Consider the following 26,740-nt stretch of genomic DNA (forward strand, 5'->3'; position numbering starts at 1 on the left):
TAATATGAGTTATAAATAGAATCAAAATAAATCTTATCCCTGCGCATTATAGAGTTACAACACCACATTTCAAAAGTAGTCATCATTTACACAATTCAAAATAAAACTCTCTTCATAATTTGATAATCTCGTAATTTATAATTGAAAAATTGTTTTAAAAAACCCTTACGGATCCCAAACAGCCAATAAAAAGCTATCAAGAGCATGTAAAACCTTGCTTGGGGACGTGTCAAGACACCAAGTGCTGACAATACACGAAGTGCCGCATCAGAATCTCTAGCTTTTTCGCCGGCGATCACTCTCAACGAAATCCCAAAAATCCTAACAACTCTCATCTGAACGCCCCGTTGCAGTGAGACCCAAGAAGAATAGAAGCGCTTGGGCTTGGATTGGATTCCATGGCCGCCAACAAGCTGGGACGCATTATTTTTTTTCTTAATTTTCTATCAAACCCAACCTCTAAAACAATATTCTTTAATTTTCCTCTTTTAAAACAAATTATAATTTGATATCTTGTTACTAATTATCATATCTCACATGTTTAAAAATGTTTTTATATAACGCTTATATCACTCAATTTTATATTTTCTTTGTCCTGAAATATATGTTTGAATTACTACATTCAGTTTTTAATATAAAAGTTAGTTTGACTTTTAATGTAGTCATAAATATCAAAACACAATTCACTTTATCTTTTATATTTATATATTTTTTTCAAAATCGTCCATATAGTAGTTGTACATGTTAAATATTTCATCAAATAGTAGTTCTAGCTAATATATATTATTATCAAGGATATTTTAGGGAAGATAATATCTATTTATTACAAATAACTAACTTAACAAACTTCTTTAATATGCTCAAATCAATCAACTAGCTTTTATATAGCACTTATTATCGTATACTCAAATGTTTGTCCATGGAATCAATTTCAAGCTTCATATACACTTGGTGACTGTAAAAATTGGTTAAGCAAAACAAGGTTTGGAACTTGAATTTACCTAAAGATAAGTTACTTCCGGTCTTTAATATAAGAGCTTATTGATTAATTTGAATATGCGAAAAAATTTAATTAAGTTAGTTATTTATAATAAGTAGGTGTTGTCTTCTATAAAATACTTTTGCTAATCATGTGTATTAGCTAGAACTATCATTACAAATATTACTTTAAAAAAGAAATAAATAAATATGAGAGACAAAACGAAATGAGATTTTATATTTAAAAATAAATTAAAAATTAAAAATTAAATTAAATTTTATATTAAAGACAAAAGCTAGTGGTTATGTTCTGTTTTACGGTAAAAGCTTTAAAGATCCACATTCCACAAAAACCTGCAGCACCCGTTTCTCCTTGTAAGCGTTGCGCGTCCCACGTAATTTAGAGAGTCTTGCGAGTAGTTTAGTGATATTCTTTTCTTCTTCTTTTTTTTGTTTTGTTTTTTGAATTAAGCGAGTGTTTGGATTAGTGAAAAAATGCTTTTTAAGAATACTTTTCCCTAAATCAAGACAAACCCCTCTTTAAAACCATAATTTTATTTCTACCTAAACATCCCCTGGGTTACTAGTAGCCGGTGCAACTTAGATGCTGCGCTTCTTTGTGGCCCAGCTTTTTTTGGTCCAAACAACCGACTAATCCAGCCAAGGTATGAGCAGTTTAATGATATTCCTCCCCCCGGGTTTTAAGGTTTTAGGACTCAGAACCTTTCTTCGATCTCTACCTTCAGCATTCTGGAGCCAGAGTCAAGTCCGAATGACCTGGAACCAAAAAATACTTCAAGGAAGATGATATGGAAGCGGAATTTATATTGTTGTAATTTTGACAGTTGGAATTTTCAAATGTAAGTAATCAAATACTACCTGTCCGATTTTAAATATAACATCACTACAAACTAGAACTAGATATTATATTAGGTAGTAATTGAATACAATCACCTAAATAAAACAGTTTCTCCAATTATTCAAATACATTACATCTTTCAAGCATTTTTCAATGTCATCTATCCATATACCCAAGAGAAACCTTATCCTCAACTTGACAGTTGACCATTTGTAATGCACCCAAACCATTACCTAAATTAAAAATTTAAAATAATAAAAAAGAGAGATATAACATGCTCCTATCAAGCTCATGCATTCCGACCCTAACAGTTATTTAAATTTCCATCTGACTTATTGCTCCAATACAACATATTCTTGCTTCAGTGGCTGTATATGCAATGACTCGTAAACAAACGCCATTAACTTCACCCCACGCCCCAACCTTGACTACCCATCACCGGGGAAAATAGATGAGCAGTTGGGCTACTGCCAGCGGATATGACCTTTATCAGACTTTCATTGCACCTGTGTTTACTGGTTTCTGAAAGAATCTGCCAACTGGCATCCCATCCTCATCATCATCATTTCCTACTCTCCATGAACGATCTTTTTTCCTCTGAGGCTTCTTATGATGTTTGTGAGAAGCATTAGACTTCTTGACAGTAGCTTTCTTTGGAGCAATGTCATTAGCCATGTCAAATGAACCGAGATCATCCAATACGTGCTCAAGATTAGGTGCAGCTTCGCTGTTGACATCCGAAGAATCTTCAATATGAGAAGAATCTGACTTGTTTAAGTTAACTGAGTCAAGTCCTCCGGGTTTGGCCACAGTTTGTTCCTCATTCAACATTCCAGGAGGCAATTCATAATGAGGCAACTTTCCATCAATGTAATCTTTCAGTATCTGACGGGCAGCTCTAGTTTCATCGGGTAGCCCACTAGAAGCAACATAGCCGCGAGAAGCACAATAAGTTCTCAGAATTTCAGACGCTAGAGGAGACCTGGATTGGGGTTCATATGGCTTAGGCTTTGGAAGGGTGATCTTATAAACTTCCTCGATGACATGTCTTGGGACTTTATCGGCCACAACCTGGACAGCCTCCCTGTGTTCACTAATCCTATCAATGGGAAGCACCCCACAAGCAATCATCTCATGCCTCGAGCTTGAAAAAGACGGAAAAACTAACCCAGGACAGTCACAAAGGGTTAGCCTATCAGAAATTATTAACGTTTGGAAGTGTTTTGTCTTCCCTGGAGTGGAGGTAACACCTGTCCGTTTTTGGCCTACCAAAGCATTGATAGTTGAACTTTTACCCACATTAGGATAACCAACAAATCCCACAACTACATTACTTGATGACACACTACCAGAAGCATTTTCACTACAAGATTGAATATCAGAAGGCCCTGTGTCAGAGGAGCTTGATTTTCTCCTCCTCTCCACAATCTCTTCTGCTTCTGACTGTAACTGAGCCAGGAGTTCGTCTCTGCCATATATTTTTGTATCTGGGTTACTGCACTTCTTCAAATTATCAGCATCCGATGATGAATGAAGCTTTTTGCCTTCCAGAGCTGCAGAAGCAGCTTTAGCTGACCAGAAGATGAAGAGAATATCGTGAGCCCGGAAGTACTCTGCCCATTTCTCTCTGCAGGGGGGAAAAAAAAAAAGAGGTATAAGAACCTTAGCAGGACAGAAAACTAAAGAGTGAGTTCACACATTAACTTCAAAGGGGAGATCAGAACCTAATAGGAGTGGACAAAAGATCTGCCTTGTTAACCAGCAGCAATGTCCGTTTATGCTCGTCAACCTCTCTCGCATATGCCTGAGCCAGAGCAGAATTAATGCCAAAATAAATTGAGTAGCTCTCATGGATTTCTTTTAAACATGATGATATGAGATTTGCCACGGGAATTTAAGGTTAGATATTTCCTTAAAAAAAGGCTAAATGGTAAGAGTTGAAGTAGTAAAAGATAACGCTTATAGTTTGAGTAACGTTGAAGGTTTTTTAAGTAGCACCTGTGACTTTCAAGTAGTGGCCAAAGAAGCCCACAAAAAATTAACAAGCAATAATTTGTGGCTTTTATAAACATGATTTGATGATGAGCTTTAAGGGGTGGTGCAGATATTAACTTCCATCAAGTAAAACCAGTTAAAGTATCATGCAACCCCAAACATCATTATACTCCATTAACTAACGTGTGTATCACTTTAAAACACATCAATTGTTATGGATCTGCCAGGGACGAGGAAGATCTCAATTCTCGAGATTTGTCAGCTTAGTTTGAGTACACAATCCAAACTTCATCAATCAAGAAAATAGTCTCCTTACCTCAAGATCAGGACAACGGTAAAAAAGCGGATCTCGCGAATCAACAACCATCACAAGCTGGCCAAAAACACAGACACATATATACATGAGATTTACATACTCAATAATAGTACAATAAATTGGCTTTCAAAAGAATTACATGGTCTTGAAAACATAGGTAGACAGAAGTCAACATCTGGGTAGATGGCAATAACCAATTAAAAATGATCTTATTAAGTCTATTAATATCAACTGTAAATGTCAAAAAGGAACAGACACTTAAGACTTCATAAAGAGGATCTTGCCTTTAACTTGCCAGTACATAACAACCATTCAATATGGAAGTCACATGGAGAAGGTACATTGGAAGCGAAAAGCAAATGCAATTATAGGATGCTAATATTTTCTACCTCTAACATCAAAACATGCATCCTCCCTATGGCAGGAGTAAGCACAGCTACAGAACCAGCAATAAAGTAAGATCATAATAGAATAATAGCTTATTCGCTTCAGAGAAATTAATAAGTAACCTATGACTATCCACAGACTCATAAATAACAAGAATAGTTTTCCTTTAGGGCTAAGAATGTTTTTTTTCTGGAGATCATTATTGACCATTTTTCAACTACTTCTCATCAGAACGAGCACTCCAATCTCAATTGAAAAAAGAAAAGAATTTTCAGCCTTATCCCAAATAAAGTCATTGAGATGCAGGGTATCGACTTACCAAATCACTACGCTCAACAACTCGCCAAAGCTGTCTCCAAATATCAAGATTCTTCTCAAAGGGTGTAAGGACAAGCTTCTCATTTTCCTCAAGTCTGAAACATAATGATTAAACACACGTAAATGAAACTATATAAAAAACTGTCCTAGTATTTTATTCTTCTGAGTTCTGATAAATCAGTCATCTGTAGCATGAATTCATTACGATTCAAATTAGCTAAGATGATTTATCAACCAGGTAACCACAAGAACTCAACCTTGCTAGACTGCGACGCCAGGTCAAGAAAGCTTGTCTTTCATTGGCATCAAGCTCCTCCACGGACATGTTCGCACTCCATGGCGGCCTAAAGGAGAACAAAGAGTCAGAACAAACAAAGGAGAGTTGCAGAAATAATTTGGTTAAAAGAAATACCGGCGTGGAACTCGAAGACTGCCAGCATGGAGAGCCTCCTCTCTCTTCTGAAGATCTCTCCTCTCTTCAGGAGTCATTTCACTAGTGCTAGAGCTTGCATCCCTTCTCCCATGCAATAAAATCGCTTAATATTCAATATTCAGTATAAGCACTACAATTTAATAGGAGATATGTCCCCCTTAGTAGTACATGCTCACTAAACAGAATAGACACTGTAGCTTTCAAATTCCGGAGCTAGGATCGAAAAATAATACGAGATGCCAAAGGCAGCGTGATTTTTCTTTTCTTTATTTTAACCAAAAGCCGAACAAGGCCTTCGCAGCACCGCTCAACCTCGAAAAGGTAAATTCATTGTCACCAAAAAAAAAAAAAAGGCAAATACATTACCTTTCAGGGAAATTTCGAGCTTAACCGTTAAAATACCCAGCTTAGATATCGAGATAAAATTGCAATCTAAGTAGGAAAGAAAAAGGAATAAGAGGAAATTACAAGCTCTTCTTGCCGCAAATTCGATGGAAAATAACTCACAGACTAATGGGGAGGTCAGGGGTGGGGTGGTTGGCGACGAAGAGACGCTCGGCCTCGTCTGCTTGTTCAATGATGGCATCAATGTCGGTGACCTCTGTGACCGATTCTAAAACCTTCTTTTGCTGATTCTTGTAGAACCGACCCTTTTCCTTACTCTGCTGGATCATCTGGTTGCGCTGCTTAACCAGAGCCCTCCCCAGGTCCGACTTCTGATTCTTTCCCATTGTAGTTAGAATCGGAAGGAAAGCCCCAAACAAGTGTCAGCACGAAACTATTGTCCAAAACCCTAAAATCCTCCCTGTCGTCTCGAAAGCTTTTCTTCTCCGTTCTACACTTCTATTCTCCGGACGAGGATCGAGGGGCACCGTTTTTCAATATCTATATTTTCACCCCAAAAAAAAAATCCATCTGTTTTTTCCCTGGTCAGGTGGGGTTTTTTGCCCAAGCGTCCCGGGGGCGCGGCTTTAAGAGACCATAAAAAGCGCAAAATGTCACCTTGAAAAAGAGGGAAAATTAAAGCACGAATGAGGGGTAGCGGGGGGAACATATAAATATATTTATATACACACACATTTTTTTTTTATATACACAAAAGGTTTAAACAGATCGCCCACCAACAAAGTCTTTACAAATTGCTTACTAATAAGGTCCTTAACATCAGTAATAGGATTTGAACTTACAATCTTATAAGTTATGAACTGACTTCTTACCAACTGGATCAACTCGTGTTAATAGGGGAGTGATATTTATTAGAGAAGATTGTAAACAAAACTAACTCTTGTACACTATAACGTGGACAACATTATACTAACTTTTATTCTTAATATAAATTTAATTAATTATTTTTAAAAAACTAAAAAATTAAATACATTATTTGATAGTATTTAAATTTATTATTTTTTTCAAATTAATTTACTTGACTTATAAATTGATAATACTACCTCCGGTCTTTAATATAAGATCTCGTTTAATTTTTATTTTGGTCCTAACTATAAAACCTTAATCCACTTTATCTCCAATATTTGTGTATTTTTTCCAAAGTAGTCTTTCTAACAATGCTAATTCTTGCCAATACACTTGATCAATAAGAATATTTTACAAAAGACAACATCTATTTATTATAAATAATTAACTTAGCTTCTTTGTTTAATCTTCAAATTAGTCAATTAGTCTTATAATTAGAACCAGTAGTACATAATCTAGTGATACACATAATATTTTAAAGAGATCATAATATATATTATAATTAAATAATTTATTGAGTTTTTTAATCTCTCCAAATTAATCAATTAAATTTTATATTTATATTAAGGACCAGTAATATGATTTATGAATATGGTGGATTAAACAAGTGAAGCCACAGAACTTGTGGTTTGATTTGTTTAACTTATGCAGCATGATTCATTTTATTGTACCAGATAACTCTTAAATAAAATCTCAAACCCCCCCCCTCTCTTGAATGGGTAAATTAAACTGGCTAATCTAAATTGATTTTGACACCTCTAGCTTGAAACGGCATTCGCACAGCGCCGTGAGAAACGAAAAGAGCTAGGTTGCCTCCAAAGAATGATAAAAAAGAGGGACATGGAAACAATTATTACTCCTAGTTCATGTATTAATGAACGAGGACAACATTAACATCAGATTTCTTATAATTATTATATCTCTCATTTAAAATTCATCAACTTTTCAACTTTATCCCTATTTAATATACATCATACCTCATCTAAACAAAATCAATATAATAATAATAAAGAGTAAAATTTACATCTATATAAAAAATTCTCTCAATGCCCTATAAATAGAACTAAGAAATGTTTTCCCTTTCTATAAATAGGACAAATGTTTTCTCTTTCTACCTTATAAATAGTACCAAAAGAGTACATAATTAAAGAACCTTGAGTTTTGTAATAGTATATATATGAATCATTGAACTAATGTAGATCTTTTTGCAACCTATTACCTCCTTGGATTCTTCGTATAAGAACTAATTTGATCTCAAATATAAAATTTTAATGCACTTTGTCTTTTATATTTATCCATTTTTTTCAAGATAATCGTTGTAGTAATTGCACATGTTAAAATTTTCATTAAATGACGGTTTTAGCTAATACATATAATTAGGAAGGGTATTTTGAAAAAGACAACACATATATATTACTCATCCGGTCCTAATTATAAGACCCAATTGACTTATTTGAGGAGATTAAGGAAGTAAGTTAAGTTGGTTATTTATAATAAATAAGTGTTGTCATTCCTAAAATATCCTTACTAATTAAGTATATTGGCTAAAACTATCATTATTAGAAGGATTATGTTGGAAAAAAATGCATAAATATAAGAGACAAAATGGATTTGGTCTTATAATTAGGACCAAATAAAAAGTCAAATTGGGTCTTATAATAAGGACCGGAGGAGTATAAATAATTAATTTAACTAATTTTCTTAATCTATTCAAATTAGCCACTTTTAATTTAATCCTAAATATAAAACCCTAATCTATTTTATCTCTCATATTACTTCCGATCCTTAATATAAAAACTAGTTGATTCATTTGAGTAGATTAAGAAAACCAGTTAAGTTGGTTATTTATAATAAATAAGTGTTGTCTTTCCTAAAATGCCCTTATGGATTAAGTATATTGATAAGAACTATCATTATCGCAAGAACTATTTTTTTAAAAAATAAATAAATATGAAAAACAAAGTAGATAAAAATCTTATATTTAAGACTACAATAAAAGTCAAATCAACTTTATATTAAAGACCAAAGATAGTAGTTATTCATTTTTTTCTAAAATAATCCTTATAGTTATTGTATATGTTAAAATTTTTATCAAATGTGAAAGCTAATACACTTTATTGGTAAGAGTATTTTAGAAAAAACAATACCTATTCATTACAAATAATTAATTTAATAAATTTTTTAAGCTACTTAAATTAACCACCTAATATCTAGTGTCTGTAATATGATTCTTCAAATCACGTCTTTCGTTTTGGGACCCCCGGGCCCCGGGGTTTTTTTCTCTCCCTCCCCCAGCACGTCTAAGGAATTAAGGTTTTGAATTTAAGAGCAGTTCCCAGAACTGCAAAGAGCTGCTGAGGCTTGAAGAAATGCAACGCCAAGAACAAGAGGCTCCGATGAACGAATACTCTCGAGGGAAAACAGTTTTTTCCCTTTGGCCAAACGAGAGATACACACGTAACCATTTAGAGTCAATACATTCCTTAGGCATAAAAAAACAAATAAAATCTGAAGGCATCGTTATAAATCGCAAAATAAGAACAAATATGTCAAGAATCAGCAATAATAAACACAAATAGCAGCACCGAGAAATTACAAGACCGTCTCAAACAAGCAAACTCCAGGGAAAAATTGAAAATTTCTGGCTAAAAGAATTTGTTGTACTGGCTGGTCAGGGAGCCCCTCAGATTTGAATACAATCCATAAAGTGAATATTGGCGCATGTTTTCGACTTCGTACCATGAATTAAGCACTGTGAGATGCTTGTCTGTGCCAGAAAACGCTAGCTGGATCCCAAGACTACAATCCACTGAACCTCCCCGATTCTTACAAGATGATGTTCTAATTGCGCAGTCTTGTTTATTGAGGCAAACAAAGTTAGATTTTCCTTTGCATGAAGCACATCCGTCTCTCTTCCAGTACAAATTCTGTAGCCTACCCTTCTTAAACTCGAGCACCTAATTTGACAAATCCAAGATGATCAAACAGGTTACGAAAAAGCCAAAATATCAAATTGTCATGTCCATGATTTAACATTCTTACCAGTGTAGAACTTGTCACAATGTATGTGCTGTTTGCAACAAACGCAGGTAGAGACCTTGCAGCATATTTCCGTCCAGCAAATGCCACCATATACCCACCATAAGAATCCTATGTATCATGAAACGAAAAAGAATCCAATTCAGTAATAATGAAGAAGTTCCTCGGATGCAAACTTTGTTTTTAGCTTCTCTAGTTTTTCTTTTCAGAAGAACATAAGATTCTCATCTACACAAGCAGTTTGCAGACATGCTAGTATTAGTATATCTTTTCAGAACAACGATTGTATATCAAAACATTCGTGCTGTCTGAGTGGCCCTGTCCTCAGAATCTCAAACCACCAAGTTGTTCTGAAGTACTGTGGCTTCTCAAAAGTCCAGTGGCTGAAACACTTAAGCGGATTTTTCTTGAAAACGAAGACATTGACAGTTTTGTTCATGTATAATATGCTCCCATCTATCTTGTTTATGACTCACTATGAATATTTTTCACTGGAATCAAGAAAAACCTTTAAACTCATTAATTTAAAAAGGTCTTTTACTTTCCCACATCAACATTAAATAAGGGTAAAAGGGAAAATTGGTAATAGATAATCAATGTGGTGCCTTATGTAAAGGACCACAAGACACCTCCTCCAAGTGTCTTATCAATAGAGCCAAAGGGAGTAATAGACAGACAAATCATATGTCAAACTAAGTCTACAAAGCCCCCCTAAGATTCAGTCGCCTGCAAGAATCCGTTTTATCATCATGTGGAAATAGATTTTTTTGCCACTCATCTTACTAATTTGAACATCAATTAGAGTCTTCTTATGTACACACAAATTAACCTAATGATACATTACGCATAGAAAAATTTCATTCGGTACAGTTGCTTTCCTACTAAGGAATAATGATTCTTATTTCTTAACTTTACTATGTTTCCTTCGGCAATTCAAAATAATATGTTCAGTACCGTGGATAATTTGTGCTTATAATCCAGGTTCTTCGTGAAGAAATATAAGTGAAAAGGAGACATAGTAATGCAACTAGGTTTGTCGAGATTGAATAATATTCTACAATAAAATAATAATATAATACATACTGACATTCACAATCAGGCATATGGTTTGACGTGACAGAAATAGCATTAGCAGTAGAAGCAGGAGAAAAATAGATAATTTTAACAATCAAGAGTGTGCAGGCGACTTCAGTGGCAATATCAATGAACAGAAGTCAACGAGAAAAAAAAAAAAAAAAACGACCAGTTTCAATGTGAAGTCCAACAACGTTTGTTGCCATCAAGAACAAGGCAACACTAATGGTAGAAAACAAATGAAGTGACAAGTGCAGATCAGAACTTATAACAATGATCTCTCTTCTCTCTTTCAGCACACAACTATACTTATAAATTGATTTGTTGTTTTTTTAAAAATGAAATATTGTTTTATCCTGCTTCATCCTTATCTGTTAGTAAAAGTCATTAAAAAGTTAAAATGCTTTTGGGAAACATCTTCAAACAGATTCGAGTCAAAGCAGAATTTAAGTGCTCTTATAAATTAATTACAGCAAAGAGGGAAGCAGCAAATGGCAAACAATAGCTAAGGCATCTATCCGGATTACAGTAACCCTGGGTTGCCATCCAATTTACAATAACAATATTTAAACCAATAAATAGTAGTAACCATCACATTCATTCTCTGAATTCCAGCTTCAGAAACAAGATGAAATCGAATGCAAAAGTAAGATCTAAGAGCAGAAATTAGAAAGGAACTGCATCCAATACTGGGAACAAAAGAAGGGAAAGTGAAATGCACGCGTACCGGGAAGAAATTAGAGGTGTTGATAGAGAGGAGGGAGATCTCATCGACTTTCGGGCGGAACAATGCGAGCTGCGAGTTCTTCGACGACGAAGCCAGACCGAGACGGCTGTCACATGGAGAGAGCTGGTGGGACTTGTCGTAGAAGAACGAATCCCTGGAACTGAAAGCAATGCCAAAAGTGAAGCCATCAGATCTCTGAATCTTGGTATCAACGCATGGGTGGTAGACCCTGTTGGTGTTCTGAGCGTCGAGACAAACTACCAGCAGCGTCAGGATGAGCATCACCAATGCCGCCATTTTTGCAACCATAGTAGACCCGATTGGAATCTACGTTAATGATAGCTTTGTATTCTTTAAGGCTTCTTTTCTGCAAGGTGGAGGTTGCAGAGGAGTGCTGGCAAAAAAACAAAAAAGAGAAAAAACAGAGAGATTGCAGAGGAGTGATAGGTCGGTGACAACCGGCGAAGGGTAGTGTTACTGTCAACTTTATCCTACTAGTTTCTCGCTTAGGAACTTGGGTCTCCTTTTTCCGTCTTTGGAATTTGGAAACGGAAGGAAGAGGGGAAGAAAAATAACTGCATATCCGAGGAAAATAAGAAGCGGAAATAGTTAATCCTTTTTTTCAAGAAATTTATACCACCCATCACTAACTATTTGCTTTTTCCCCCCCAGTTTTGATATGCTTCATTTTAAGTAAAAAGTCATTAATTTTTTTTCGATACAGGGAAATTGTATTACTCAGTAAAAAGTTATTAATTGCTGTTCGAATCAGGTGGCTTGTATATTCCATAAAGCATGCCTCATATTCGAAAAGGAATGAGTACTTATTATTGTTGCTTGTAAACTTTTTACTATTAATAAATTCATTCTGCCTGGTTGACTAAAAAAAAAGGAAAAGGAATAAGTACTTATTTGAATCTAATATTAATTAGTCATCTTCTACTAATTTGATTTAGCTCAGAATACAAGGTTAACTTGATATATGACGATTGATAATTAATGTTACAGCTGCTTTTTAATTATTTAGAATGGCTACATATAATATGCTAAATGATTAATTCATGTTTAATGTGGGGATTAAGTCAAAATAAGGAGAAAAGTCGTTGTATCATTAAATACAGTAATGACAGTGATCGAGATACACAGCTAAACAATCCCATCACCTTATCTCATTTAGCTTTATTTAGCTGCTTTGTTCCTTCAGGTGACATTCTTAGATGACCCCGCCTTTTCCACGGAGGGAGGGGGGGGGGGGGGAATGGAGTCTGAATATAAAACATAGAAAATGAAAAATTTCGAACTCTTCTTGAACAAAAAAATTCATGTTTATGACTAAAATCAACTTTCTAATTAGTTCTTATATTTAGATCAAAAAATTATTATAAAAATACTGAAAATATATTACAGGAAAAATAACATTTTCCCTTTTATTCATGCAAACAAACAAGTCACAGAGCATCCAAGAATAGCAAGAGTTTCTTTGATTTTGCAATATTAGCTCTTTAAGGTAAATAAAACTAGATGCCTTCCCCTGTGTATTTCGTTTTTTTTTTTTGTCCCTCACATCAATCATAATGATACAATAAGCATGAATAAATAAAAGAAACAATAGACACATATCCACGATGGAGTTATACTACAGCTAGAAGTTCTATATTTTAACATTTAAATGAATTTAAAAAATTTAGAAATATGCAATTATGATGGACTTTTTCATCCGAGTATTCTGTTTCTATTTTTTTTTATTTGGCCAGTTTTATGGATCAACAGATATAATAATCAATCAATATCCCCAACAAAAAAAAGCCATAAAAATCCCCCCCAAAAAAGCAAATATCTCAATTTTTTTGTTTAAACCGAGCCGATAAGGATGGACCTCCTTCCACTGACTTTTACATTGACGGTAATGGTGCCGGTATCTGTACTTATAATTCATAATTTTTTATTTTTCCTTAATCAAACTTTTTTCTTGGTACATCCTTACTCAAACTTGACAACAAGGAACTTTTCAGGCCAACCCGTTCCGCAGAGGCCTAAAAGCAAAAGAGGCATAGCCTTTTGTTGTTGGGCCCAAGGGCAACCACACACCTTTCCACTGAACGATTCGTTTAAAGCCACCGTGGTGATAAGATCAGACTATTATTTCGGGACAGATAACTAGAAAAAAGAAAAAGAAAAGGAAATTAAAAAGATTAATAATCACCCACTGATTGTGTCAATCACCATAATGCTTTGCTTGTATTTCCGGGAAGGTGAAGGCCAACAACACCCAAATCTAAATCCGAATCAGCAACACCTTTCTTTCAACCCAAGTAAATGATAACATCAAAATACTAAATAAGACCTTCTCTGTGGATTAAAAATAAGGCCTTATAATTAAGACCGGAGGTAGTATTTCTCCAATTCTAAATATAACAGTCATATCATCAATTTATAAATATTAAAAAAATTAAGTTAATTATTTGTGAAAAATATCAAAAGAGAGGTGGCTTTGTTGAAACATTTCATTCAAAAGAGAGACGACGCGGCACCACGACATCCATCTTTCTTTGATGTTGTCCCACATTTTAATTAAAAAAATAAATCTAGTACTATCAGACGGTAACGGCCATGTGATTGGCAATCGAACAAAGTTGAGGCCTTCATCATTAGGTGGCCATGTGTAAGACTTTCACGGCAGATCCAATAACTTGAGAACAAAATGTCCATTTTGATTAGTTGGGACTCGCCCAAATATGGCGGCAAGTTAACAACTTAATTACCTAACGCAAACCCTTTTCCTATCCCCGCGGCGTCACTGCGACAAATTGACTCACATAACCTCGTTTAGGTGAGTAATAATACAAAATAATAAACATCCTTGTCCCACCATCACCTGCAACTTAGACTAGATCAGAAAGCATCCACCACAAACATAATTATAATCTTTGGTCCAAAATCAAGAATGTGAGCTTTGGAACTGCTAGCCTTGACAATCGCCATTAGGAAAAGGGCGCATCTCCTCATCCGGGGGGAAGACGGAAGATGGGTTGCGACGAATGTGCTGGAGGGATGAGTTATTGTCGGTATATACAAATGGCACACCATTCCCATTAAAGCCAGCAAAGCAATAAACGCGCCACTCGAGGGGACCATATCACCGTCTCTCTAGTAATCACCCGTTTGGTAGGATGGAATTGAGACTGAAGAAGCGGAAGCGCTTTGAATACTTCCAGGAAGCCTCTCGCTAAGCAGACTCCAGCTGGCCGCGCACCCCCCCCCCCCCAAACAAAAAAATCGCCATCACATCTCAGTCGGACCAATTGCTCTTTTAAAAAAAAGGAATCTCTTGGCCCCGCCCCCCCAGAGTTTTGGGATTTACGAAATTTATCATATTTTTCAATGGACATTAGTTACTTAGTTTCATGAACCTTACTGTAACTATTGAGTATCAACAGTGACACACCCACGGCCGTGGCCATGGGTTCTACAGGCTCATGGCCTCAACTGGCCTCGTTTCTATGATTTTGTATTTTTTGTCGGTGATTTTGGCCGTAATTCCCAGGCTTCAACCTCTAAGCCACATCAAACTAAAATCTCTGATCCTTTCTCACAGGAGAAAAGGGACTAAAATATTGTTAAAAGCAGTTTCCCAATGAACAAAAAAGAAAACAAGTGAAAGAGGGGGCAGGGAGGGAGCGACGAAACTCATACAGATACATAAACACATCAAGTAAACATGGTGTTAAAAAAAAAAATCTGCTTTCAGCATAATTACATTATCTCATAAATAGCTCAAATAAACATCATAATAAAATCTACTTTCATCATTTCTACGTGTCTCTTGGATCTACATTGAATTTCTTTGAAGAGTGGAAATAAAGGTAAATAAATTAGAAGGAATAAGCAATTGGCCAGAAGCATTTTTTTTTTCCCTTAAAAAAAACTACTTGCAGCGTCCGTTCCCTCAAGTTTAGGCAACAGGATTCGTTTCATCCTAAAGTACACTGTAGATCTTTGATCAATGTTGTCCACAACTCTATGTACAGAAACATCCCACAAAAGGGGGGAAAAAAAATGACGAACGTAATCTTTCATAGCAAGTTGGCAACTAATTGAGCATTACCGTCTATTTTACACCAACAAGATACCTTTTCCTTTTAGGTTTTAGCTCGCGTTGGTGTCCAACATCCACCTGCTTTTCTGATTCCTTTCCTGAATCAGTATTACTTTGTCTCGGCTCTTTGCGTCGGAGATCTTAAGTGGTATGGGTTGTGAGCTGTTCATGCCTCTTCAAACCATATAGCTCCCCCTCAAACTATTCCAACGGCAAAAAATTCCAATATCATTAGAGAATTCTTAACCCTTTTCGCCTGCAAGAATAAAATTAGAAATGAATTGGTTAGCACCGCTAGCTCAAGTGGAGCGTGTGTGAAATTCTAGGAGATAGGGCAGAAAAACACCCCTAAAGAAAACAAGAAAAGTAACTACAAGCACACTTATTTTAACCGCCAGCATTTAAGTAAGATGGCATCAAACGTTTTACTCTCGTCATAAACCAAGCAGGCATAAGTGCCAAAAGCAACGACACAATCTATAAGCAAAAAGGAGAGAACACTTCGCTTCATCTCAAAAACATGCCCCTAATCCCTAAAAATAATCTATTCTTCAGAAGAACGAGCCACTCACAAGTCACAATATAAAGTAGGATCTTTCTTTGACTCCGGAACTAATCTCAGGCGCATCTTTAGCAGAGAGAACGAAGAGAAATTGAACCAAGAATGCCAGGCCAGCCAATGTTAGTGGATAACAGGATAAAGTAAAAGCATCAAACCTGAGATCTAATATCTAATGCCAGGCGCATCCGTCATAAAAGTGAATCTGACATTGGCTTATATAGAAGTAAAGAGTAACTCCCAACCTGAGAAGCATGCATAATGATACGAGAAGATATGGACTGATGCACATGACAGAGTATGCAAATGTTCAAGTAAACAATTTGGTAGGCATCTATTAGGTTTTGGCAAATCCATATTGTTTATCCTTTAATCAACTCAAACTTAACAACGCCCCCAACAAAAGAAAACAGAAACAGGAACTCAACATACCCTGTTCAGATTTCAGTCCTTGAATATGACCGATTTAGCAATGCCCATCAACTTTTCCAAGCAATTAGGGGTGAATTTTCGGGCAAACAAATAAGATTCCGAGTGGTTCGACACCCGGAGTTGATGAATCAGCTCCGGCGATACTTCAGCGGGATGATACGTATAAGGGTGCCCATTCACTGTACCCGTCCAATTGACACGCGTTAGGGTGTATTTGGTGCAACCATCTGGATCTGCCATTGATAACAAGGTAGGGAAATAATGCTCTTCTGGGTAGCACTCGTCGTCTCTGTAACAGGGCAACTTGAATTTTCCCCAGAGGACCCGATCTTTTATCACCAACAATGCGTGTCGGCGGGTGAGCGTGAAAAACTGAGATCCAACTCGAAATTGTTCGAATGTCACCTCGGGCTTCATTGCGAATCGACCTCTAGCAATGTATCGTTTCCAAAGGCTACGCTCCTTGGAGAGAATCTCGATGAAACTCTTGTACCTCAGTCGTACACCCAAGCGAGCCGCTTCAGGATCATATTCATAAGAGGTCAAATCGAAGGTTGGGGACACAAAAAGGGAATGATAGACATATCGGAAAGAATGGAGAGGGACACAGTATTGCGAGAGGACGGTAAAATAGGAATTGGCGGGATCGTCTAGGAGTGCGGTGGCGAGCAACCGGCGGGTGGCAGAGATGAGCGTGGGAGACGCGCGGAAGGTCCGCTTGGCCGGGATGAACCGTCCCTTAAAAACGCCGCTGGTGGGGCGCGTGACATTTACGGCAGGATCTGCGTGAACATAAATGTTATACAAATCGGTGGGGTTGCCTTTGAAGAATTGATCCCAGAGAGGGGCAAAATGGAGGTCAGAATTTGTGAGGAATAAGAAAGCGATCTTGAGCTTCGGGTTCTTAGATGACGAAAGATGGAAGTGGCGGTTGGGGTTATTAGGATTGGACGACGTGGACGATTGTGCAGCAGCGCGATGGAAGAGAGCAAGATCGTCAAGCTCGTCGTCAAGGGAAATGGGGACGGAGTGTCGAGGAGGAAGGATGTGAGGGGCGAGGAAGAAGAAGAGGATTGGAAGAGACAAAAGAAGAGAGAACGAGAGAACAAACGGGGTCGAGAACATTGAACTAGGAGCAAATCTCAGGGGGGAAAGAAAGTGAGGTGAAATCGATGAAAAGGGTTTAGAAACTCGTGGGGATAGAGCGTGGGATACATGGTCTGGAATTGTGAAAGAAAGTGCGGGAAATTCAGGGAGAAAGTGCGCAACTGAATTTCAGCAGAAAGGCCTGGAATTGTGAGAAACTCGGTGGGAGAGAGCTCATAAAGATGTGAATTTTATTTTCCCGGGAAAGTGAGAGAAAACTGAAAAGGAGCTTCGGTGGGCTTATGTTGGGTGTCTGCGAGCACTGTACTGGTAAGAGGCGAATGAGGGAAGAGGACGAGAGCCGGTGGAGAGGCAACGGGGAGTCTCATTTCAACTAGTATAGACGAAGACATGGAAAGGGCGGAGTCGATGATTGGGAAAGCGTCGCCTAATCCCTCAGTACGGTTGGTGCAAGGTGGGAAGGAAGTTCGCCGTTATATGTGACGGCGTAGCTCCCTGAGGTTACCGTAACACGAGCAACGGCGTCTGTTAGGGCGGCAGTAGAATGCCAAACGTGCCAAGCCTCGGAGGATGGTTATTGGGAAAAATAATAACCATCACATCAGAAGAGGGGGAAAAAAATGGGACAAATTACAATGAAGTTATATATTGATAACTGAAAATACAATTATTAATAATTTAGGATATAATAATTAATAATTATCAAGACAAATATTAACAACTTATATATTATATTTTTATGATGCTCTGAAAAAATGTGCTGTAAATACCTATCTTGATAATTATTAATTATTACAACTTAAGTTGTTAATAATTACTCTTTTAGTTGCCAATACATATTTAAAATACAGAATAATTTGGCAATTAAACAAATAGATCTCTTACAATGAAATTCTTTGAAATTTCAGAATAATTTGATAATTTAAAAAGATTTTTTTATATTTAATTCTCTTAAGCAAGTCTTTATTGTTATTTTCTCGGGAAAAAAAAAGGGTGAACTGTAAATTTGACATTCACTATTTTATTGTAATAATAGTAATTCAAAAGACCACGCATAAAATTTTAAGGGGATTTCGGATCATTCCTGGTCCTGATTCTCTCTCCCACTCAAAAACAAAAAGGATCATTCCTGATCCAAGTGGGGATAAAATAAAATATCTCAAATGCGGAAGTCTTGAAAACGGCAGGGGAGTGTAACTGTAAGTAACTACATTTTTTTTTTGGGGTACAGTAAGTAACTACATTTGTAATATGTGCTTTTACATAAAACTGGCAAATGTTATCGTGCGGAAGCATGTTACCGTTCATGAAGTAAGATAGGTCTCAAAATATGCAAAATAATACTCCTCCTATCCTTATTATAAGACCCTATTTGACTTTTTATTTGGTCCTAATTATAAGACCTCAATCCATTTTGTCTCTTATATTTATGCATTTTTTTCCAAGATAATCCTTTTAATAATGATAGTTTTAGCCAATATACTTAATTAGCAAGGATATTTTAGAAATGACAACACTTATTTATTATAAATAACCAACTTAACTTACTTCCTTAATCTCCTCAAATAAGTCAATTGAGTCTTATAATTAGGACCGGAGGAGTATTATAAAACAAAATTATAAGGAAGAAAAAAATTAACATATCAATATATTTTATAAAATATCAAAAATATTTCGTATTATATTGTACTATTATATAAAATGTACTCTTCGGTCTAAGACTTATTCAATTAATTTAATAAGATTAAAAAAGTTATATAAATTAGTTAATTATAAAAAAATGTCATTTTTTGTAAAATACCATAATTATTTTCCTTAATATCCTCTCTTCTTCTCCTACTTGATTATGATTAAAAGAGTATCAATAGAAATGATTTAAAAAAATTGATAAATATGATAAAAAAAAATCTTATATTTAGGATTAAGATCAACTCAATAATTAGATGGTATATTAAGAATAGGAAGAATACTTAGTAAACTGACTTTTATTAAAATTAAAAGCAATATAGATGATGTTTTATTTAACTCTTTCCTCATTTTCTCCAGCTTCATCCACAAAAAAACACCTGTATGCTCCTAGAAAAGAACACAAAGAACTGATACCCCGCAATCGCACTCCAGAGGTTGTACAGTTGAGGATAAATACCGCATTATCACAACCGACAAGAATAAATAATGCATAATTACAACAAACATTTGTCAACTTCGAAAACACTCCTCCAAGCCAATATCCTGGAACCCAAGCAACCAACCCGCTCACTACCACAGCAAATCAGCATCTCCATGGAGGATCTTGTGCATACCGATTTCAAGCCCTAATAATCACAAAGCATGGATAGTATGTACAAACAGACAACGGGCAGGTGCCTAAGTTGGAGAGAGGTGGGGGTATTTCTCTAGCATTACATTTCTGCGTGTTGAGGAACAGTTTTTGTTGAATTCACATCGCCTCTTCCACTGAGCTTAGGCTTGTCACGAACAGCTTTTTGAGTGCTGATTGCCCCCTTCACATTAGTTCTGGCAGGATTTTTGGCTGTTTGAGCTCCGGCGCCTCCCCCTGCTGAGACAACCAGATTTATAAGTTTCGCTTTCGAACCAAACACAATCTTTAATTAGGCTTGGAAATTTCATCATATTGATTGCTAGATGTTTTCTATTTTATCTTCGCAAGCATCCTTGAAATCAGGAAACTAATTTTTTATAGAATCATTCTTACCAGAAGACATTAACAGAGTTTCTACATCAAAATTGCAAAGGGATAACATCAGTGGTAACGTTAAACATCAGTCTATTATGTCATACTCCTCCGGTCCTTAATATAGGACCTAATTATTGAGTTGATTTTGATCCTAGCTATAAGACCTATTTCTCATATTTATCAATTTTTCCTAAATTACCCTTATGGATACTCCCTCAACCATAATTAAGAAAGATGATCATGGTGTTTTAGGAAAAACATCTCATATTTCTTATAATTAACTAACTTAACTTTTTTAATTTAATCAAATTAATTAAATAAGTCTCATATTAAGGACCAGATGAGTAATATTTAAGAACCTTTAGTTAAGGAGATGCCGGGTTAGAACCACACCAAGTAAAGCCCGAATTCAGCATAAAGAGGCTACAGTGAAATTGGCCTTGTGCCACACGTGCCAACATTTTTTAACAAGAGGCGAATTCTACGAAAGGTAAATATTTATATAAACAAAGGTGCTTGAAGTCATCCTAAAGGGAAAGAACAACCTGCACGCTTAGCTGTTCACCCATCCATCTAAGCTACCAGCATTAAGGTGAATATCAGAGACGTGTAGAGGAAGAAGGCAGATAGAGTGGCTCACCATTGTTAGGCAGAGATAATCTTTTTTTTGCCTGTTTATCAGCTTGTGTGGTTCGCTCCTTCGGATTACTATGAGATCTCGAACTAAGCCCAGGTTTTGAGTTGGCTTCTTCAGTTGCAACATTTGCATTAGATTTCGTCTTAATCTGCGGTTTTGATGCCTCCAGCAAACCAGCAGACTTGCTAGGTGAAGAGTCACAACCATCAGATAATGATGGCCCGGTTTTCTGACTGGTAAGGTTTGGACTAATACTTGGCAGAACCGATTTCTTGCTAGCAGATCTTAATTGAGATCTGATTTCATTTTTACCCTCCACTGCTCCATTTTCACACACCATTACTCCATCCCTTGTATTAATGTCAAGAAAACGATTCTCCCAAGGACGGACAGCCATCCATCTTTCCAGCCAATTCCAACCCCAGCCACTCTTATCTGGTTCAAATCCAGAAGAAGCAGCCTGCTGTCTTGATGCCGCCTGCCACTGAAATAAAAAGAGATTTTGTTCACAAACGTTTGGGCAGGAACAAAAAAAAGTATTACAACTCCCGGGCATCAATAGAATTGAATGGTTGTGTTGTTGCTTTGTAGTATTTTGGACTTACAGCCCCGTTTGTACACCCACAAAAAAAAAAAGGGTGTAATTGAATAGTTGAGGAACTGATCTTCAAAATTGAATTCCATTTTATAAGCACCCTTTACAGTCAATATCACATAAATCAAAAATGAAAAAAAGATAAACTAGACGTTGGAAGTTGGAACCTGATAGAGCCCTCTACTAAAGAAGCTTATAAACAAGAGTAAAAACCAAAAATAAACAACACAGAACGGGAATACTTAAGATTAATATTACTTTTACTGCATAAAAGACACTATATATGACAAACAAAAGACACAATACACTCAGATACAACTCTCACAAGATACAACACACAGTAGGATACCAATCTTTCGAGAGGATTGGCTCTCTCCCACCAAAGAACTCAGCCACACTTGTCAAAATTCTTCTCTGCCCCCTTGCTCAACCAAAAGGGAAAATTTATGGACCCAAAAATGACTTTCGCAGCCCCCAACTCATAGACTTTGACTATAGCGATCCTATAGCTACTCTACTTTCTAGTTCTTTCTTCAAACTAGCAAGTCAAACTTCTGCCCAACAAAAAGTAATTTTCCCTCTTCATGTATCTTCCTAGGTCTCTGAAAGTGGTCCTAACAAAACCACAACCAACATAAGATTATAGGCCAAATCGATTGCATGTACACGGACAATTCATTCCAGGGTTTTACAAATATAATGTTCCCACATCTAATGGAAACTCATTATCACAAATATCAGAAATTTCTCACATGTAATGCCAGAAAGATTCAAGGTAAATTTCTCACATGCACATTTCCAACCTGCATGCCTCGACAACAAGCAGTAACTTACCTGATGTGCCAGAGCGTATGCCATTGCTCTCTCTCGTTTAGCTGCAGCCTCCTGTCTCTTCAATAATTTGGCTTGAATTTCTTCAACAGATCCCATACTGTCACACCAACCTTCCTGTATCAAACACGTATGATGTTTAATTGTTAAATTGCAAGGCAGCATTAAACACGCACTTCAAAAGCAAACTACAATAAAATTTTACACTATAATATTCTGCAACAATAACTGAGTAATCATATCATAAATATAGCTTCTCCAAGACATTTTCACCTTGACAGAACATTCTAAGCACAAATGGGATTGATATGAAACTAGACCCAAACGTATAGTAGTTTCCAAGATCATGTGCATAGACATTGTTTAAGAAGCTAGATATAGAAATGCCACAAACAATTGTATAAGTTTACTAATTTTAGACATCAAAAGAGGCGGGGGGGAATCCCTTTTCTTACACATTTTCCGCCTTTTTTTATCTTTCATTAGGATGCATTAGAAGTCATTTATGAGACTACGAGCCATTTGTGACTACAAAATAACTATCGAACTTAAAGTAAAAAAGTTTTATCGGACTACTGTATGATAGTCAATGTTGGACATTGGAAGGATAACAAGAACAAAAAATAGAGGCAGTATACATGAGCATGTTAATATGACTATGTGGTCATACAAGGGAAAAAAGGATCCAAAATAATTGTATGCAATGAAAAATTGATGCGGTATCTGTTGGGAAGGAAAAAATAGAAAATTGATCAGGGCGATTTAAACATGCATTCAGAAAACCGCTAGAGGTGCTAGTGAGAAGAGTAGAGCAAATGGTCTGGTAACCTATGAAAAGATGTAGAGGAAGACCGAAAATAAAGCACTTAAAGAAGTTGTGAAACGGGATTTTATGGTGAATTATATATCTAAAAAATTAGTAGCTGATAAAGCCTAATGATATTGTGATCCATGTACCCAACGTCACTTAGTGAGATGAGGATTGCCCTTGCTGCTGTTGTATCTTTCCATTAAGACATTTGGCTAGAGCAAGAAGAGACTGTCCTGCCATAATTAAACTAAAGAAATCTCTTTGAATGCTTTACTGCCACAAATAGCATTTTTGAACAAGTCAGGAAGTGAATCTGACAATGGTTCATATAGGAGTAAAGAGCAGAAAAATGGGCTTCCATATTTGTTTTTGAATGTATCTAATTTGAAGAGCAGATTCCCAGGTCCAAAATCCATTCTCGTTCTGTCTAATTTCTGCTCTCACTAGAATCATCTTATATCTCCAACATCTAAGCTTTTCCTCCCAAGCTCCCAATTTCCATCCTTTGAAATGTTTCTAGAATAAACTCTCCAGACTCAACTATTTATCTCTGGCCAATTTCCTAACTTTTGCAAGGTTAATATTTTCTAGTTTTCCCTTCTAGTGCTCCTAATGAGCAAGTGTCTGAGAGTTCAACATGTCAAATTGCAGTTAACTCGAATCTCAGTCAGGTATCCTACCTGAGCAAACACTGGGATTCTGATAATTATCAACATATGAATCAATAGTGAAGAAAAGGATTCAGAGTTTAAAAATTCAGGATAGAAGACTCAGCTAATCTAGAATACAATAATCAAAAGAATATTTCAACAAAAAATTAGATCTAAAAGCCTGTGTATCATGGGCTCAGCCTAACACATAGTAACACATTATATCAACTAACCTAGTGATTTAATGAAACAGGATAGGTCTCACAATTCAATGTCACCAATCTAATAATAATCTTTTTTCAAAACATTCCCAACCCCTAGCAAGTGGATTACTAAAGAAGCTATCTCATATAAATGGAAGCAAGATACTTTTAGGAAAGGCCTGCAACATATACAGAATTACTGTTGGAATGATCTAATACTGCTTACTTCTATTTCTCGAACACGAGCTTCATTTGCAAGTTGTTGCTGAAGTTTCTGTTGTGCTGATTGACTTTCTAAGGCTATGCGCACACGCCTTGCTCGAACACGTGCCTGGACTCTCACCAAAGCTTGCATACAACGGAGAGTTATGGCAGCTTGTTTCCTCACAGCATGACCTCTTACAAGGGCCTGAAGCCGTACCAATCCTTTCAAAGCCCGTAGTGCTCTTCGGGCCTGACATGCATAACAAAACATTCTAGCACGGTCAAATAAGTACGGTAGTAATACTCACTGGACCTCCACACATTCAAAAACTCCTCTAAACACGCCAAGGCAATAATGGACTCCAGAACATAACATCCCCATATAATAAGCCCCTTTAATCAGGTACTGAAGTATACGATTCTTCAATAATAAAAGCAATTTGTAATCTAAAGCCAAACCACAATACTGTCAGTGAATAAAATATTGTATAGCTGTTGGAGATTAGTTATGGATTTAAATTTAAAAGCTATTCCTAGTTTACTATCTAGTTGTATCAATCACCTAAAGAAATTAGATTACTCAGTTTGCACCGGCACGCAGTTAAAGAAGGCCACATAGAGGAAAACTTTGCAGACAAGGGCATCAAAACATGAAGGAGAACAGAAGATAGGGCTATCAAATCAGATTAAAAACAATCGCTGAGTTCCTATTTGCACAGAGTTAAACAAGATGAAATAGAGGAAAAACTTTCAGACAAGAACCCCAAAAAAATGAAGCAGGAAAGATGATTGGAGATCAAATTGGATAAGAGAGTGTGTCTGCATAGAAAGGCATACTGCAAGGGTAATATTGCCTATGGGAGATCTTTCTCATAATTCTGTTTCAACCAGACGACAGGATTGGTGCAATCTTTTATTGAGAACTCATGTGAACAAGCTACGTGTTTCATTGGTTTCTCATAAAAACAAAGTTACTTCATAGCTGTATGAAAGGTTAAAATATCGCATCAATACCGCCCTCTAATCATTTTCAGGTAGAAGAAAATAATTCACAAATGTTTTTTGTGCAAATTGATTAAGCTTGAAACAATATGGAGCAATTACCAAAAATCCTCGGAATGCTGTTTGAATGCGTGTTGCTGCCCATTCCTCCCTCATAATTTGATGCCCAAATGCGGCACCCTGTACTTGTTGTGAAGTGGAAGGTGAATCTTGGACATCAGTGACTGAGTGGATATTGGCATCCCCAAAAGGAGCAGCGTCATGGTTAAACTCATTTTGGAGTTTTTCATTGTCCACGTCAATGGATCGTTTCCTTCGGTGCCGTATTTTTCCAGTCCTCTGATCATTGGGAAACCCAAAATAGCATAAGTTCTTTTTAGCAGCGTGTAACATGTAGTGCTTTAAATTTTGACATACTCAGTTTCTCCAAAAGCTAGAAGGAGGAAATTCTATAAGCGAAGTACCATAAGACCTCATACAAGAACATCAAAATCAGGTACAACTCAATGAAATGAAGACTAAGAAAGTTTGAAACAATTCAAATTGATCTTAATTGTAAAGCATTCTCTAAAATATTTCACAGAGATGAAAGAGAAGATGGCTTTGCTCCTGAGCAGAACCAGGCATCGGTTGTCTTTTTTAACAACCAGTCTGTAAATAGTGAAAATCCTAGATGAACTGCCAAGGTGTTTAGTCCCATATGAATATAGTGCATGTATAAACACACATAATCTAAAACTTGTCACTATTACTTCCTAATTGAGTCAAAACCCAACGATGAAATAGAAAAAATGTTTATATGAACTTTAAACAGCCATTCCCCAAATGCCAGCAGATAAAGCCAGAGAGCTGAAAGTTCGTATACACCGCACATTAGAATCCATGCTTCAAATATGGGAATCAAGTCCCAAACCTCACAATTGGGTCATTACAGTTTTTTCTTTTATCTCCTAGTGTTGAGGTTAGCAGAGAGGACTTTATTTGATTCCCAGTTCTGGAGTTTGTTATGCTACAAGCAGGATAAATGAAATATTAAAATGGCAACACATCAGTGCCATGTATGTTGGGATGGATACCCATAAGTTAGCCACTAATCTTGGATTAGGACCTACTACACATGTATATCTGATTTCCATGCTACAGCTTCATAGATAGTATGAAAAAAGGGAAAATAGGGGATAGAGCAAACTAGTAAAGAACAATAAGAACTGGAGCATCATGGCAAAGGAGTACGGGATGCCCTGCAAAACTACATCATGAAGATAATGTATTATCTTATTAACGTAGGACACATAGACTAAAGACTCAGGTCTTTATACTGGTTCTAAATCTCTTTGTGCATGGGACTTCAATCAATTGAAAGATCTGAATGAAAAAGTAATTGCATTTATATTTAAGGAACATTCTTTCTCCATCGGTTTATACAATAAGACATACTCCTCCGGTTCTTAATATAAGACATAATTAACGAACTTGAGTAGATTAATGATGTTTGTTAAATTAATTAATATGATATGTTTTTTCTAAAACACCCTCAG

The 26,740-nt window shown here is 36.3% G+C and overlaps 4 protein-coding genes across 6 annotated transcripts; all 4 read right to left on the reverse strand.

The window, feature by feature from the left end:
- Positions 1–2,082: 2,082 nt before the first annotated feature.
- Positions 2,083–6,221, reverse strand: LOC114721608 (GTPase LSG1-2). The gene is made up of 7 exons (XM_028907469.1): positions 5,794–6,221; positions 5,266–5,367; positions 5,111–5,197; positions 4,855–4,948; positions 4,149–4,205; positions 3,562–3,641; positions 2,083–3,464 (listed from the first exon to the last, which is right to left on the reverse strand). Exons 1-7 carry the CDS (start codon positions 6,015–6,017, stop codon positions 2,327–2,329), a joined length of 1,782 nt encoding a protein of 593 aa, XP_028763302.1. The 5' UTR covers positions 6,018–6,221; the 3' UTR covers positions 2,083–2,326.
- Positions 6,222–8,995: 2,774 nt separating this feature from the next.
- LOC114721612 (uncharacterized) lies at positions 8,996–11,944 on the reverse strand. Its single transcript, XM_028907474.1, has 3 exons — positions 11,378–11,944; positions 9,580–9,687; positions 8,996–9,494 (listed from the first exon to the last, which is right to left on the reverse strand). Exons 1-3 carry the CDS (start codon positions 11,684–11,686, stop codon positions 9,183–9,185), a joined length of 729 nt encoding a protein of 242 aa, XP_028763307.1. The 5' UTR covers positions 11,687–11,944; the 3' UTR covers positions 8,996–9,182.
- Positions 11,945–15,512: 3,568 nt separating this feature from the next.
- On the reverse strand, positions 15,513–17,998 carry LOC114721610 (glycosyltransferase BC10-like). 2 transcript variants are annotated; one of them, XM_028907473.1, is made up of 2 exons: positions 16,465–17,998; positions 15,513–15,680 (listed from the first exon to the last, which is right to left on the reverse strand). In XM_028907473.1, exon 1 carries the CDS (start codon positions 17,587–17,589, stop codon positions 16,477–16,479), a length of 1,113 nt encoding a protein of 370 aa, XP_028763306.1. In that variant the 5' UTR covers positions 17,590–17,998; the 3' UTR covers positions 15,513–15,680; positions 16,465–16,476. The 2 variants fall into 2 exon arrangements, with proteins under 2 accessions (XP_028763306.1, XP_028763305.1); XM_028907472.1 differs by having other exon boundaries at positions 15,513–15,729; positions 16,465–17,995.
- A 1,723-nt stretch (positions 17,999–19,721) lies between these two features.
- Positions 19,722–25,756, reverse strand: LOC114721609 (protein IQ-DOMAIN 1). 2 transcript variants are annotated; one of them, XM_028907471.1, is made up of 5 exons: positions 25,305–25,756; positions 24,223–24,450; positions 22,336–22,449; positions 20,910–21,390; positions 19,722–20,128 (listed from the first exon to the last, which is right to left on the reverse strand). In XM_028907471.1, the coding sequence occupies exons 1-5, from the start codon at positions 25,593–25,595 to the stop codon at positions 19,974–19,976; spliced, it is 1,269 nt and encodes a 422-aa protein (XP_028763304.1). In that variant the 5' UTR covers positions 25,596–25,756; the 3' UTR covers positions 19,722–19,973. The 2 variants fall into 2 exon arrangements, with proteins under 2 accessions (XP_028763304.1, XP_028763303.1); XM_028907470.1 differs by having other exon boundaries at positions 19,722–20,131; positions 25,305–25,751.
- Positions 25,757–26,740: the final 984 nt, after the last annotated feature.

Source organism: Neltuma alba, unplaced genomic scaffold, assembly GCF_004799145.2.
Source record: "Neltuma alba isolate B1F8T4 unplaced genomic scaffold, ASM479914v2 tig00012049_pilon, whole genome shotgun sequence".
Taxonomy (NCBI): Eukaryota; Viridiplantae; Streptophyta; class Magnoliopsida; order Fabales; family Fabaceae; genus Neltuma; species Neltuma alba.

Excerpts from the sequence above, each read along its gene's own strand:
- LOC114721610 (XM_028907473.1), bottom strand. The coding sequence starts at position 17,589 with ATGTTCTCGACCCCGTTTGTTCTCTCGTTCTCTCTTCTTTTGTCTCTT.
- LOC114721609 (XM_028907470.1), bottom strand. The coding sequence starts at position 25,595 with ATGTTACACGCTGCTAAAAAGAACTTATGCTATTTTGGGTTTCCCAAT. Across the intron at positions 22,450-24,222 it reads CTCGTGTTCGAGAAATAGAA|GAAGGTTGGTGTGACAGTAT; the intron begins GTAAGCAGTATT and ends TGTTTGATACAG. Across the intron at positions 21,391-22,335 it reads CATACGCTCTGGCACATCAG|TGGCAGGCGGCATCAAGACA; the intron begins GTAAGTTACTGC and ends TTTTTATTTCAG.
- LOC114721608 (XM_028907469.1), bottom strand. The coding sequence starts at position 6,017 with ATGGGAAAGAATCAGAAGTCGGACCTGGGGAGGGCTCTGGTTAAGCAG. Across the intron at positions 5,198-5,265 it reads AGTCTTCGAGTTCCACGCCG|GCCGCCATGGAGTGCGAACA; the intron begins GTATTTCTTTTA and ends GTTCTCCTTTAG. Across the intron at positions 4,206-4,854 it reads TTGTTGAGCGTAGTGATTTG|CTTGTGATGGTTGTTGATTC; the intron begins GTAAGTCGATAC and ends GTTTTTGGCCAG.
- LOC114721612 (XM_028907474.1), bottom strand. The coding sequence starts at position 11,686 with ATGGTTGCAAAAATGGCGGCATTGGTGATGCTCATCCTGACGCTGCTG. Across the intron at positions 9,688-11,377 it reads ACACCTCTAATTTCTTCCCG|GATTCTTATGGTGGGTATAT; the intron begins GTACGCGTGCAT and ends CATGATACATAG. Across the intron at positions 9,495-9,579 it reads TTGTGACAAGTTCTACACTG|GTGCTCGAGTTTAAGAAGGG; the intron begins GTAAGAATGTTA and ends TTGTCAAATTAG.